The following is a 15321-nucleotide window of genomic DNA, read 5'->3' as shown; positions in this document are numbered from 1 at the left end:
GGATGATGAGTTCACCGCATTTTGTAAAGCATGCAATGCGAACCTTCAAAGTAGATAAGCATCTATAAAACTAACATTTATTGTGAGGATGAATTGTAGAGAAAGGATGAACGTGTTAAGAAAATCAGTATTTTTATTGGTATATCTGTCATATGTAAGTCGGTATATATTGTATTTCAGTATTTTTTTGAGGTGCTTCGGTATTTTTGTAAAATTTAATCTGGTCACACTGCACAGTGTCCAATGGTTATAGATTTTTTTCGTTGAATTGTAAATTATTGCAGTGTTTCTGCGTGGTTGTTCATTGAAATTTTTTAGCATACAAAAATATTGTGTAAATTTTTACGGACTATAGGATTGATTTTAAAACTAATATTTTGAAGTTATAATAAAAACATTGTTTATCACAAAATGGACGACGATACTAGCCCGGACTTACAGGTACGTAAATATTATTGAGGTTATAGAATTTTCTATCGGCGTTTCTTTAGTTTCAATTATTTTTCAGAAATGCCTATCAGAAAGTACTATGGACAATGATGAAGTACCACTTATAAACGAAAATTCAAACGGATTATCTCATTTACTGACGGACGGAGAATTCAGTAGCGTTGATGCCGCTGTTGATGAGTCGTCAATATCAAACCAGGGTTTTCTTAATGCAGTTGAGTTATCAACTGGCAGTGTTGGCGATTACTTAGAGAATAATACCGAGGGTTATAATAACGACTCATTTGATGTGGGTGATAATGCCGTTAATTTCCCTAATGATTCTCTAAGCAATGTCCTCTCTGATGGAGATTCTCGTCTGAGTGCTACGTTTAAATGTACAGATGATAATACAGAAGGTAATTCTAAAATAAACAACGACAGTGAATTTTCAAGCGAGGTATTTGCTATGGAAGAAAGCATAGAGCGGGCCGAAAATAATGCAAAAATGGAAAGTAATGGCGTGATTGAAATGAATGAAAATTCAGAAAGCAATGTAGACAGTAATATTGAAAATGAAGACAACGTTGTTCACGAGCATAGTAATGACAACAACTTGGAAACTAATGACTCTGATAATGGTGAAGTAAAGAATGAAGAAATTACTGAAGAAAAAACTGAAGAAAAAACTGAAGAAAAAACTGAAGAAAAAGAAATTAGTGAAAGCATTGAAGCACAAATAACAAATAAATCGGATGAGGTAATTTTTTTATTATATACTGATTTTCATTGCAACCAAATAACAGCCAGTACTTATATTTTTTATTTCAATATCAAATCCAAAAATTTAGAATTTTTGTCTGTTTGTCCGTATTACTTTATTTCAGCTCATGGTTACAGCACCTAATCTATCGATCAACAACTCAAAGTAGTAGAAAAGTGTCTGCCATAATTCTATTTCAGCTAAGTAATTAATGTTTAATAATTAAAATTAAAATATTTTTCAGCCCATGGAAACTAGTTGTACATCTGAAGATGTAAAGACAGACAATGCAGAAGAAGATGTCTCATCTGATGAGAACAAGAAATTAAGTACAGAAGAATCAAAAGAAAATGAAACTGAACAAACTGACAAAAATGAAGATCAAGAGATGTCTCCAAAGGTGTGAAAAGTTATATTTTAACATACTTTACTTTATCCATACTAATATTATAAATGCAAAAGTAACTCTGTCTGTTACTCAATCACGCCTTAACTACTGAACCAATTTGCATGAAATTTGGTATAGAGATATTTTGATACCCCGAGAAAGGACATAGGCTACTTTTTATCCCGGGAAATAGGATAAGTTTTATCCCGGAAATCCCACGGGAACGGGAACTATGCGTGTTTTTCTTTGACTGCGCGGGCGAAGCTGCAGTTGGAAAGCTAGTATCAAATATATTATTAATGGTATGGTTTCCATGATAACAGCTAATGCTAAAATATAAAGTATAAATATAAAGTATTAGCTTTTTAGTTAAATGCTACTTTATAAATTACTAGCGGTCCGCCCCGGCTTCGCCCGTGGTACATATTTCGCAATAAAAAGTAGCCTATGTCCTTTCTCGGGTATCAAAATATCTCCATACAAAATTTCATGCAAATTGGTTTAGTAGTTAGGCGTGATTGAGTAACAGACATACAGAGTTACTTTCGCATTTATAATATTAGTATGGATTAAGGTATTTTTATTTGAGTGCTTTCTACGGACTGATCAGTTGTTTCATAACTGTTCCCTTTCATTTAATACTAGCTGTGCTCTATATATAGCCTTTAGTCTTCTTCGTTAAATGGGCTATCTAACACTGAAATAATTTTTCAAATTGGACCAGTAGTTCCTAAGATTAGCGCGTTAAAACAAACAAACTCTTCAGCTTTATAATATTAGTATAGATACCATTTAAAGAATTGAACATGAGGCACATAAGTATACTTAATAACTCAGGCCCCGGAATCACAGACACAATGTAAAATCTATTGTGTCGTGGATCGATCGGACCGTTCGGGGCTCAATGGGTTAAAGAGTATTTGTTATTTTATATTGTAAATCTGTCTGCCAGATGGGTGGAGCTGAAGAAACGGAAGTGGTGTCTGAAGATGAATTGCCAGCGGTGCAAAAGCCTAGTGTTAAGGACGCTGAAAATGTTTCCGATGATGAATTACCAGGTCCAAAACCAGCAGAACTACCTGCTGACACAGAGGTTAGATCTATCATCTTGAAAATTATATTTTGGTGTGATTTGAGCCTTATCTTATTCTTTATACTCTTAAATGAAATAGAAAAAAAAATCTAAGGCATTAGTCATTTGTTTATTTTTAAATCCAGTCATTATACTAGGCAATAAACACAAGGTAACACTGCTGATGACAAATTTTTCACAGGTTGTTTCAGAAGATGAACTTCCGTCATCTAAAAAGGAGTCCACCAGAAAAAGAAAGCCTGATGAAGAAGGTGACTATGATCCAGAGTCTCCCACAGCAGAGAAAAAGCAGGCAGTAGCCAAGGTATGACATAATATATGTATACCTAAAATTATTGGTGCACATAGAATAGAAGAAATATAATGTTAGCATAATTTTAATGTTTTATAAAATTTAAACTAATACTATGCTAATAGCAATGATTTTCTTGCAGAACGGAGAAAGTAAACCAGTACCTGCTGAAAAGCGAACATCAATAGATGAAAAACCTAAGAAAAAAACATTACCTGAATTAGATAAATACTGGAAAGTGGTCAATGATGATCCCACAGACTTCACTGGATGGACATATCTTTTGCAATATGTAGATCAAGAGGTAACATAAATTTAGTTTACCTTGGGTGTGTGCAATACTAACATTTAACAATAATTATTGTGATGAAAAATTTTGCTAATCTCTTGAGCTTTGTGAAGCCAAGAGAACTGAATATGTATGTGGATTGGCAAGGGCCAACTGATTTACTAAATGCACACTCTCTTGAAATTGTGTTTCTGACATTTGTTAATTGTTAAAACTTTTTGCCAACAGAGTGATGTAGAGGCAGCTCGTGAGGCTTATGACGCCTTCTTGTCTCATTACCCATATTGTTATGGTTATTGGAGGAAATATGCTGATTATGAAAAACGTAAAGGAAGTAAAAAGAAGTGCCTCGAGGTGAGTACGTCTTACGTAGCTTTTAATAATTTTTTGTTACACATGATGTCTTGGTAAGGTTTAATAATATATAATTTTATACAATTCACATGTCATAACACTTGGATTTGAAATTGTTTTAGTCGTAACACATTGTGCAATTGCTTTTTTTTCCCAACAGTGCAACGAGGTCGGCAATGTCTGTAAGGCAAAATCTACAGTATGCATCGAAGAGTTGTATAAGCGTTACGTAGAGTTTATTTTAGTGTTTAATTCATTGTGGTGCTATATTGTATTTAGTAGTGTTTATATATATTATTTAAGATGTACACGCATGATGTATTGTCAAATACCTTATCATGTAATTTATTTAAGTAAGTGCTTAATGAAGATGAATTGAATTACTTAAGTTTATTGTTAAATTAAATGATATAAGCGTGAAGCGCAACAGGTCCTCATTAATTTGGTACGCCATTGAATGGCATTAGCAAGGGAGACGGCGACGGGGAGGCAGATCGACGGCCGCCGACTGTGAACAGGTGTAATATATCCGACAAACATTTTTATAAGTTGGATGGAAGCGAGATGTCGGCATTGCCCCGTCCTGGCCGCGGTACGACCTCTCGTTTCACAATTCAAAAATTATATTAAAACATAATATAATGCTATTAAATATTCCCTTGCTTCTCGGCGCCGCCGTCGTTTGGCGACGCTCGGCCGCCCTGGGACTTGCTAACGAACTCTGCGCGTTTCAGGTGTTAGAAAGAGGTCTGAAAGCTATACCATTATCAGTGGATCTCTGGATACATTATCTCAATCATGTCAAATCAACTAGAACTGAAGACCACGTCTATATACGATCTCAGTATGAACGAGCGATAGGTATGTACATGTTAAAACAACAAAAAGCTTACAAAAATTGTAAATTATGTGAATCATTTTTATGTCAATAGTTTTTCTATAATACTATCTTTTTTCATTATTGTAGAGGCATGCGGTTTAGAGTTTCGCTCAGATCGATTGTGGGAGTCATACATAAAGTGGGAAGCAGAAAATGGTTCAGCTTTGAATGTGACCAACATCTATGATCGTTTATTAGCTACGCCAACACTCGGATATACATCCCATTTTGACAAGTGAGTAGAACATTTCAGGAGCTTTTTTAATTAAAAATAACAAGGTTATAGACATATTTGTTTAATTAATAAACATGGAAAATATTACAAACAATAGGATTATCTTTAAAAAAGCTTTTTCATTTACCTTCAAAAGTCAAATTATGGATTTTAGTCATTTTTCGCTTCTGTTCTTACATAATTACATAAAACTTAATAATCTTTGATTATTAAATTTTTTATCATTGTTTGAGTAATATACCAAATTCTGGATTTTAGTTATTTGTCACTTCTATTCTTAATAATTATAATCTTTAAGTAGACGCTGATTATTAATATGATTTTATAAGTGATGCATACCCAAATGCAAAAAATTGTCATTGTATTGTATTGTGTGTCTTATGCGTATGTTGTTATGGTGCAGTTTCCAAGAGCACGTGATGTCGGAGCCGGTGGCGGGCGTGGTGTCGCGCGCGGAGCTGGTGCGGCTGCGCGGCGAGGTGCGCGACGCGAGCGGACAGCTGCCGCAGCTCGACCTGCCGCCCGGCGAGGACGAGCCGCTTGATCACGTGGTGAGATATACTACCTCCTATTTATTTATTTATCCTCCTAAGGACCAAGCTAAAAAAATCCTATTCTGCATTACCACCCATTGTTCTCACCTGAGTACATAAAAATACAACAGACCTGCCACCCAATGGTATTTTTTTGTTTTTTTATTGTTAGAGTTAAAATTTACTTGTGGGATTTTTTATCTGTGTAAAATATAGCTTATAGAATACATTTCTGAAAAAAAAAACTCGATTTATTTTGTTCCCATGTGATCACATCAGACCTAAGTGAATCCAAAAATTTTTTTATTAAAATTAGGTTTTACTTGTAGATTTTTTTATTTACTTATGTTATAACATATGAGATCATACAATAACCTCTAAAAAGTATACAAAAGAATTAAAAACAGTTTTTCTTAAATTCTAAATGTGTAAGTTTACTACATATTAGGTAATAAAATATCTAAACTACCTGAACATATGTTAAAAAAAGAAATAAAAACATTGGAAGTACAATATTAGGAACTTGAAATATCAATGAGCTAACTAAAAATCGATTTGGAAACAAATGGTGGGTCTCCTAAGTCTTCATCACTAGGAATAAAATCTCCGTCAGTCGGCTAGGAAATATTATCGTCACGAATAACTGAAAAAATAAGGAAGATAACTGTTTATTTTGATTGCAATAGTAATTCCTGTTGACAGTTTAAATAAATTATAATCATAAAACAGGACAATTATACTCAAAATTACTGTAAAACAACAAAATAAATTATTAACTAATTAAATGTTTTATAGTCATTGACTACCAATGTCTTCAACTGAGTACAAAAAAAATGAAAATAATGTTGTAAGTAACGACCAATGTTCTCACATGATCACATAAAAATTATCCGTGAATTTAAAAAATTCAATATGAATTGTTTCGTTAAATTTAATTAAAATACGTTCCTGTACTGTTTTTACTATTTATTTTTCAATACCAAATGAAAATCAAGTGAGAGATTAATATGATAATTAACGATTTAACTTACCTCTGTTACGTTGACCAGCCATTTTAAAAACTTGAACTAAAGTATTTTAAAATTCTGTGATTGGATAACCCATTTACCTACCAAACCTAATAGTTCAATTCAGCCAATCGCGTTACACAGTGATCATAGGCAGAAAAGCGCGGTATTTCTAAGATATTTCGAATTTTCGATTTTGTCATCGGATGAGGACGGTGGTTGGTAATTTAGTTAAAACTTTTTGGTGCTTTGGGTTGTAATGGTGATGGTGTTTATGTACTTATATGAGGCCATTGGTCCTTAGGAGGTTATTTATGCTTTATTGTACATACATACCAGCCCCCCTAGACAAGTGGCTTTCTATTAGCGTAAAGTTCAATAGAATAGATTATGAATGTATGAGATTGACGTAATCAATCGTCGTCGTCGTCGTAATCAAACGTCAATCTCATACATTCATAATCTATTCTATTGAACTTTACGCTAATAGAAAGCCACTCGTCTAGGGGGGCTGGACAAACAAACTTAGACTATAATTTTATACAATAATAACACACGGGCACATATTTATGTTAAAAACGCGAAGAAAACATGTATGTTTGTTACTCTTTCACGCAAAACAGCTTATGAGAGTTGTATGAAATTGAATATAGAGATAGATACTTTTACATGGTACACGCGACATCCAGAGAGTTACAGCATGCTCATATACACACCCCGAAACTAATCAATGAAAATTGAAAAAAAAAGTACATATCTCCAAAATTAGCCTCTATTTTACCTTTTCTAAATATTGAAATTACTTTTTTTTAAATACTTATTATTTATATATGTTTTTAAAGACCTTAAAAATTAATAAGTATAACCTATAACTTTGTTACTAGGCGTCTGAAGAGGAAGGGCAGGCAATCAAAGAGCGCGTTATCGCAGCGAGGAGGAAAGTGCACAAAACTACCGGGGAAGAGGTCGCCGCGCGATGGGCGTTTGAAGAAGGGGTGCGTGATAAATAAATTATTGTTAATGCTATTCATAGAATTGAAATAATTTTATAAATTTCGATTTAAGATTTTTTTTGTGATTTCCATTTATTTTTTTGTAGTAATACATTTGTATGTAAGCCCATTAAACTAACTTTAAGTATAATTTAATTTATACAGATAAAACGCCCATACTTTCACGTGAAGCCTTTAGAAAGATGTCAGCTAAAGAACTGGAAGGCTTACTTGGAGTGGGAGAAGCAGCATGGATCGTTGAAACGCGCTTTAGTGTTGCATGAACGATGCCTAATCGCGTGTGCGTTGTATGAAGAATTTTGGATGAGGGTATGTACAATGAGATATATAAAAAAATCAGTATTTCTTTTGCACTATGGATAATCATTAAATAATACAATAAACACTGTAGCATAATAACAACAAAATTACTGTGTACTACGCAATTCAATTCATTCATGTTATCAATCTGAAAAATTCATATCTATGTAGTCATAAAATGGTGCAAAATCGATCCTATTCTTAGTTGAATCGCATAGTAAAATAACTTATTGCAATGTTTAGAATATTTGAAACATTGCCAACAGGTTGATTAATTTATTATCATCACTCATTCTAACATGTTCTAACGTTCTGAAAACGAAAACATTAAAGAAGTGTATTCTTGCAGCTGATAAATCTCGTTGAACATAAACATGTATTCTTGCAGCTGATAAATCTCGTTGAACATAAACATGTATTCTTGCAGCTGATAAATCTCGTTGAACATAAACATGTATTCTTGCAGCTGATAAATCTCGTTGAACATAAACATGTATTCTTGCAGCTGATAAAACTCTAGAACATAAACATGTATTCTTGCAGCTGATTAAATTCCTCGAAGAGAAGTCAGCCGCGCACCCAGAACTCGTGGCAGTACAGCGTGACGTGCTAGAGCGGGCGTGCACCGTGCACCACCTGGACAAGCCCGAGCTGCACCTGCACTGGGCGCACTTCGAGGAGGCGCTCGGCCACTGCGCGCGCGCCGCAGAGATACTCGACCGCATCGAGAAGACGTGCCCGGGGCTCGTGCAGATACAGTACCGGTGCGTGAGCACGCAAACACATTGTCATACTAAGGGCCGATTTTTCAATGCTTGGATAAAACTTATCCGTCCAATAAAGTATTACACGATACAATTAAAATGTCACGTAAACTGTCAAATACGGGCAATTAGAATACGTTTTTAAAATGGTAGTTTTATACATTATTCGACGAATAAGTTTTAACTAAGGAATGAAAAATCAGCCCTAAATAGACTGCGCACTGTGGCGCCAAAACCCGTACGAGTGAGAGTGTACCCGTTGGTCCTTGGTTGCATGTGTATGTGTGGGGTCGCAAGTTAATTAAGTAAAATTGTACTATGAGATTATGATATGAGTATAAACGTGTAGTAATAGAGAAATCAGAAAATAGAAAAAAATTGGTTGTTTGTAAAGTAGGTTTACGATCGAGATGTTTAGGTGATAACATAATGCAGTGGCAGCGCTCGAGATGAGACGGGAGATCGGTCCGTCTCTCTCTCGTTATACCTGCGTTCGCGCTCGTGAGGTTTTGGTGTGACACAAGTTTCTGAACATGTCACCCGACTAAAACGATTTTAAAAACGTTATCATGTTAAAAACAAGTTTTAATTTACGTATTAATTTTAATATAAATTTGTCCATTTCTTTCACAGTCGTGTAAATCTGGAACGTCGTCGTGGCGACTACGACAAATGCGTACAGCTGTATGAAGGATACATTGCATCGGCCAAGAACAAGGCGATTGCCTCAGCTCTGTCGATTAAGTACGCTCGGTTCTTGTTCCATGTTAAACAAGAGCCAGCTGCGGCGAGGAAAGTTCTCGATGAAGCCATAGAGAAGGACCCACTGAACGCCAGGTTGCATATGCAGAGATTGGATATGGCGATACACACACCTGGAACGCCGTATGAAGAGTTGGAAGGTAGGGGAGTAGAAACTCCTTTGACATAGAACAGAAGTTGTATGTCAAAAATAATTAAAATTGTTGCATGTTTGAAATTTTTTAAATTTACTTGTGAGTATTTACAATTTGTGTATGTTTTTTTTATTAATACTATTATTATACGTACCGCAGTATAAGAAAGAAACGGAGCGATGTTGTTTATATATTTTCGTGTCTCGAGATAGTTAGAAGGCTAGCCAGTGTCATAGCTTACTTTTTACCACGGTGTTACGGGTATAACGCGAATCATGTAAAAAGAACGCTGGATGAAAGTGATGGGGTGTGTTTTGGCATGTATCGAGTTTAGCACGAAAGTTATTTGCTGCTTATTTTATTTTTGAAGTAGGCTCTCGAGTCGTGGCTTCGCAACAACATATTTGTTATTCTTATACCACCTCATAACACCAAATAAACCAATAAATCGCCAATGAGCTTAACCGTCAGCGTTCTTTTTACATGACGCGACCTATAACTAGATACATGTGTAAACGGGTAACTAGATAAGTACTTGTGTTGCAGAGCTGGTGCGGTCGTACGAGAAGCAGGAGGGCGCGGAGCTGGAGACGAGCGCGGCGCTGGCGTGGCGCTGGCGCGAGCTCGCCGAGGAGCTGGGCGGGGCGGCCGGCGCGCGCAACGCGCACCTGCACGCGCGCGCGCTCGCCCGACACCTGCGCAAGCGCGCGCGCAAGGACAAGCACGACGCGCCGCCGCCGCAGTCAGTGCTCCCTACTATAAATAAATATTTCAGGACAATTTTCAAACACGGCACGATCTGATCCCATACTAAGCTTTTCGCTTGTGTTATGGATACCAGATGGCTGATAAACATACATATATAATTTTTAAATAAATACTTATATAGATAATTAACACCCAGACACAGAGCAAACATCTATGTTCATCACACAAATATTTGCCCCGGGTGGGAATCGAACCCACGACCTCTGGCTTGGAAGGCAGGACCACTACCAACCAAGCCAACCGGTCAGTCAAATATACTAGCTCTAGCGGACAGGGCCCGCCGTTGTAGTCCATTATTCCGTTATAGTTGCCATTATAGTTGCATTAAATTATGTTAGATTCTTAGATTACAAAATAAAATACAGATGGAGCATGTCAATCATTCATCGCCCTTGTCAAAGAAAATACGAAATCAAAAACGAATACGTTCCTCCGCTAGTGCTATAGCGATTCTAGTGTCATGCAATACGTCAAAAGGGGTTTGATATTTTAGTAAAAAAATGCTGTCTTGTGATATTAAAACGCTGTAAAACTTGTGCCCGAAAACAAACAAAAAGATAAAACATCGTTTTACAGATTTTCTGTAGATTATTTGGCTTATTTAATTTTGTATACAAATAATAATTTTACAAATACGAAGGAATTCAAAACTTCAACGTATGCTGCCAGTATTTTGAAAATGAATTTGCCATTTTTAGGGGTAAAATGGTTAAAAGATATTCGGGGTAGTGCTGTTGGATTTTTCGATCGTGAATGTGATTATTTGTATAGTGCAATAAAAGTTCATGGTCATTATTAGATTATTTTAAAAAGCATTATACATTTTTTTGTTACTTTTATAAAAAGCGTCGTTTTCGCTTGCGATTTAATTCATGTGAACACATGATGGATATGATGAAAATAAAATGTCCCGCATTCTCGACTAAAAACTACCGCTATTCGCATTCATATGTTTTGAAAAATAAAAACTTTTTTTAATGTAATTTATTTAATAAATTTAATGTAATTTATTTAATAAAAATTGATAACATTATTTGTCCATGTATAACTTTAGTAGATAGGTGATAAAATAATTTTTACAATATTATAAAATAATATCAAAAACCCGAATTTATATTAAAATAAAAATTAAAACATGACTGCTAATAATTTATGTAGCCTACGTCACTACCACCACAGCTACCTTCATAATTCAGATGATTGCAATGACACCTCATAAGTCACAACTCAAAATCGATCCAACAGTTTATACTGCAGGGCGTGTCAAAGAAATATTATACATACATACCTACACTCAAAAAACATAACCCTCTTTCTTCCGTAGTCGGGGAAAATTTTGGGAAAATTTTCAATATCTGGTAACATAACACGCACACAGAAGCACCGTGTACGTACAGTGCAACGGCGAAATGACAGCACACATAGCTTTATGGAAATGACGATAAATTATTCGGTTTAGTTCGGCAACGCTCCATCTGTCTTTTATTTTGTAATCTAAGGTTAGATTATACATGTATTGATAGGCTACAAATGAATAACTTCGTTCATTCAAAAGATTGTATTTAAAAATATTGTAGAATGTTACAGCGCTTTCTATAACTTTTGAAGTGAAAACTTCTTTAGCGGCGTTGGGTATAAAATCTTAAACTCGCGTCAGGACACGTGACCTGATCGAAAAAGCGTAAAGCTTTGGTCTGGTGATCATGACGCACAACGCTGCGGTATGCGCCCCAACGCAGCGTCACGACGCAGCATTTACCGTCCCTGAGGAGAGGTGGTCAGTTTATTTTGCCGCAGCTACCAAGGTAGACGTGAACATGAACAATTTTTCTGTAATTTGTGCTTTGCTTGAAGAGGAGGAGGAAGAAGAATTTTTACTGCTTCTGAATAGACAAAGAAACTCTCCGAGGAACATGTTTTTACATTGTCTTCGAAATTCTATTAAATTGTCTTCGAAAAAATTCATATTGTCAACCCGTGACGCACACCCGCACACCGCAGCGTTGAATCGAGAATGACGCCGCGCTGTGCGGGAGTACACCTCCCCACTTCACCGCGCTTGCCCTTCGCCGCTGACGCATACTGCGACGGAACAAGAGAACATTCTCGACGTTTTTCATATGATTGAGTGTCCGGCATCGCATACCGCATACCGCAGCGTTGTGCGTCATGATCACCAGACCAAAGCTTAAGACGGATGGATATCAAACATGCTCAACGTTATAATCAAGTTTTCACTGCTGCCGGCACTCCCGGAGTGCAACCCGTCTTTTTTTTAAACAGTAACACTAACACTCTCGTTACCAATATCATTAAAATAAATTTCCAATTGCAGAGTGGCCGCTGAGACAAAGAAGAAGGAGAGCGCAACGACCACTGCGAGCGCGACAACCACGAGCACCACGTACTACCAGACGACGGCGGCCAACGCGCAGTCGTACGAGCAGTCGTACGCGCAGCCGTACCAGCCGCCGTGGGGCTACCAGCAGCCGCCCGGCCCCTACCAGCACCACGCGCCCTGGCCCCAGTACCCCAACTACTACTAGCGCAAACCCCCCCGACGCTTTTAACCCCCCGTTGAAACCTCGGTACCTTTTAATGAACTGATTGTGTGTACTATTTTTAAATTTATATGTCATGAACTACCTATTAAAAATTTGTTCTTGTGAACCTAAACTACAGTAATTTCTGACACATGGAAATGAGAATTATCGATTGTAATTTGTAATGCTCAGATCTCAAAGCGATCGTTGTATACAGCGTCGCCTAAATGTATATATTAACTCTTCACGGCTTATAGAAATACTACTAGAATCTGAAATGTTCCATAGTTTTATTGCAATAGGGAATAAATTGATTTGTATGTCTTATATTAGATATAAATGAATTGTTAAAACTTATCTTTTTCCCGTAATTGTCATGATTTATGATACAGTTTCAATAAATATTTCAAATCTCTCTGTGTAGTATATTAAATAAAAATTGATTACAAAAAGTCGTTTTAAAATTGAATTGACATAGTAAAAAGCCAAACTATACTTTGTAATTTTGCCTATAATGATTTAATTGGATGACGCATTTGGCTGTGTTGTTGTAATTTGTCTTTGCCAAATAAATAAACATAGTTTTCGAACTATGTTTATTTATTTGGCAAATTATTAAATGTGTATTATTAAATGTGTCACTTGCTATAATTAAGGCTTTGTATAAGAAATGTTGTACCATAGACCTCACCGATAAAGAAAAAAATATTGTATTATATCTGGACTGGATGTCACTTGCACATTTGCAATTGGTTTGTTTGTCCAGCTTGCACGTGGTTACATTCAAACGAACACCGTTTGGTTTATGTGCAGTTGCTTCATTGTGGGTGAAGGAAGTCTATGTATAACCACAGACTAATAATAATATACTACGTATACAAGTATAACTATCAATTTGTCTTTTACTTAACATCACTAATACAGTAGTCTTCAAGTTCTTGAACTCTCGTTTTATATAAATAAGAAGTACAATTGTTTGTGCAACACAGCTCGCCACCGGATAGTAGATAATTTGTATAAGATATTTAGAAGTACAGAATATTGCAAGGGGTATTTTGTAAAGAGAGGTGGATTTATCATTTCTCATCATTGAATTCAGTGATTTCCATATTTGTTAAGGTTTAATGTCGCAATCTTATAACTTAACAACATTACTCTATGTATGACATTGTTTTAATATAATAATTTTGAAAACTATTAAACATTGTGTTTTATTTCCATCTTCTGTTTCCTGTATAGTAGAGAAAGATTTACCTCAATTTAATATGAACAGAAGTTAGGTATTAAAATATTACGATAAACCGAATTTCTGATCGGATTTTCTATACAGTTTCCACCATTTTTTCATTAGTATTATAAGTATGGGAAAAATGTTGATATGAATATTTTGTGAACTGTGGATAAGGAATGATAATATGATGTTACATAACTTTATAGATGTTGGAAAACAGAAAGCCCCTGTTGCTAATTTTTTGGCCTATAAACCACGGCCTGCGTGGCGTGTGTATGTTTATGTTAAATGAATCTTATATATAAAAATGAATCGCAAAATGTGTTGGTAAGCGCATAACTCGATAACGGCTGAACCGATTTCGATAATTCTTTTTTTATTATATTCCTTGAAGTACGAGGATAGTTTTTATGTAGAGAAAACGTAAATATGTACCACGGGCGAAGCCGGGGCGGACCGCTAGTAAGTAATAAAATTAATTACATATAGTTATCATTCTTTCGATTACAAAATAGGCATATACATGGAGTATAGTGTAATCGTTAAGTGTGCACAGGCAATTATTATTCCATAACTATTACATAACAGAGAGCATTCTTTCGTGTTCTTTTAGTATAAGCGAAAACTCGTATTCAGTGTTGTTCAGTATTAGAACATTCCATAGAATCTTTTCGAACGCACTATGAACAACGAAAGAATGCTCTACGCCTGTTATCACTAAGGGTCAGCTCACACCGAGACGCGACGCGGCGCGACGCTGCGCGCACATTTTTCATAGAGCGACTCAGAATATACTTTATTCACTACACGAAAAGATACATATTGCTACGCCGCGAGGCACCTCGAGGCGCAGCGCTGCGTGGTGCAACGTAATCTGAATTCTCACAATGTAATGTGTATCTTTTCGTGTAGTGAATAAAGTATATTCTGAGTCGCTCTATGAAAAAAGTGCGCGCAGCGTCGCGCCGCGTCGCGTCTCGGTGTGAGCTGACCCTAATAAAATACATTTGACTAAGCACTTGACATATAATATATAATAATAGTGGGATTAGGTTTGTTAGAATGAGCATTCTCGCTCGTTTGATGTAAATGCACCGTTATAATATACCAAAAATCTTTAAACTGATATCGAAGTACTATAACATAATGAGTAAAAAGGCACTAATAACTGTTAAAAATTATAATGGGAAATATCCAAAAAAATTACATAAAACACTCCCATACACAAACATTTTTACTAAATTCGAAGTGACGTTCTCGTTGTGCAGTACAATGAAGAGTTCTATTCACAGTCTCTAAATGAACTTTCCTTATAATTAATGCAAATAACAAAAAAAACATCTTTATGTCTATAATAATTACGGAATAATCGCCTGTGCACACCTAACCATATACCTGTACAACCTCTATCCAACCACAGTGGGTACATTTTTATCAAACAGACGAAGTAGACATGCAAATTAAACTAAATTTAGCAACTGTTCACTTTTATTCATTTTAATTGTGCTGTAATCAAGCTGTAATAGATTATTTTAAAGGCAGC

At 35.7% G+C, this 15321-nt stretch overlaps 1 protein-coding gene across 2 annotated transcripts; it reads left to right on the top strand.

Moving 5' to 3' along the window:
* The first annotated feature begins 238 nt into the window (after positions 1-238).
* LOC149900682 (pre-mRNA-processing factor 39-like) lies at positions 239-13125 on the top strand. 2 transcript variants are annotated; one of them, XM_090112113.1, is made up of 16 exons: positions 239-441; positions 509-1189; positions 1437-1592; positions 2533-2673; positions 2855-2977; positions 3108-3269; positions 3483-3608; positions 4343-4469; positions 4576-4723; positions 5127-5274; positions 7148-7258; positions 7421-7585; positions 8120-8340; positions 8974-9242; positions 9783-9978; positions 12340-13125. In XM_090112113.1, exons 1-16 carry the CDS (start codon positions 412-414, stop codon positions 12548-12550), a joined length of 3015 nt encoding a protein of 1004 aa, XP_089968239.1. In that variant the 5' UTR covers positions 239-411; the 3' UTR covers positions 12551-13125. The 2 variants fall into 2 exon arrangements, with proteins under 2 accessions (XP_089968239.1, XP_089968240.1); XM_090112114.1 differs by having other exon boundaries at positions 492-1189.
* Positions 13126-15321: the final 2196 nt, after the last annotated feature.

The sequence above is a fragment of the Colias eurytheme genome, chromosome 18, assembly GCF_061535395.1.
Source record: "Colias eurytheme isolate Ceu_HAF_F1 chromosome 18, ilColEury1 Martin Lab GWU primary, whole genome shotgun sequence".
Taxonomy (NCBI): Eukaryota; Metazoa; Arthropoda; class Insecta; order Lepidoptera; family Pieridae; genus Colias; species Colias eurytheme.
This window is presented reverse-complemented; position numbering and strand designations above follow the sequence as displayed.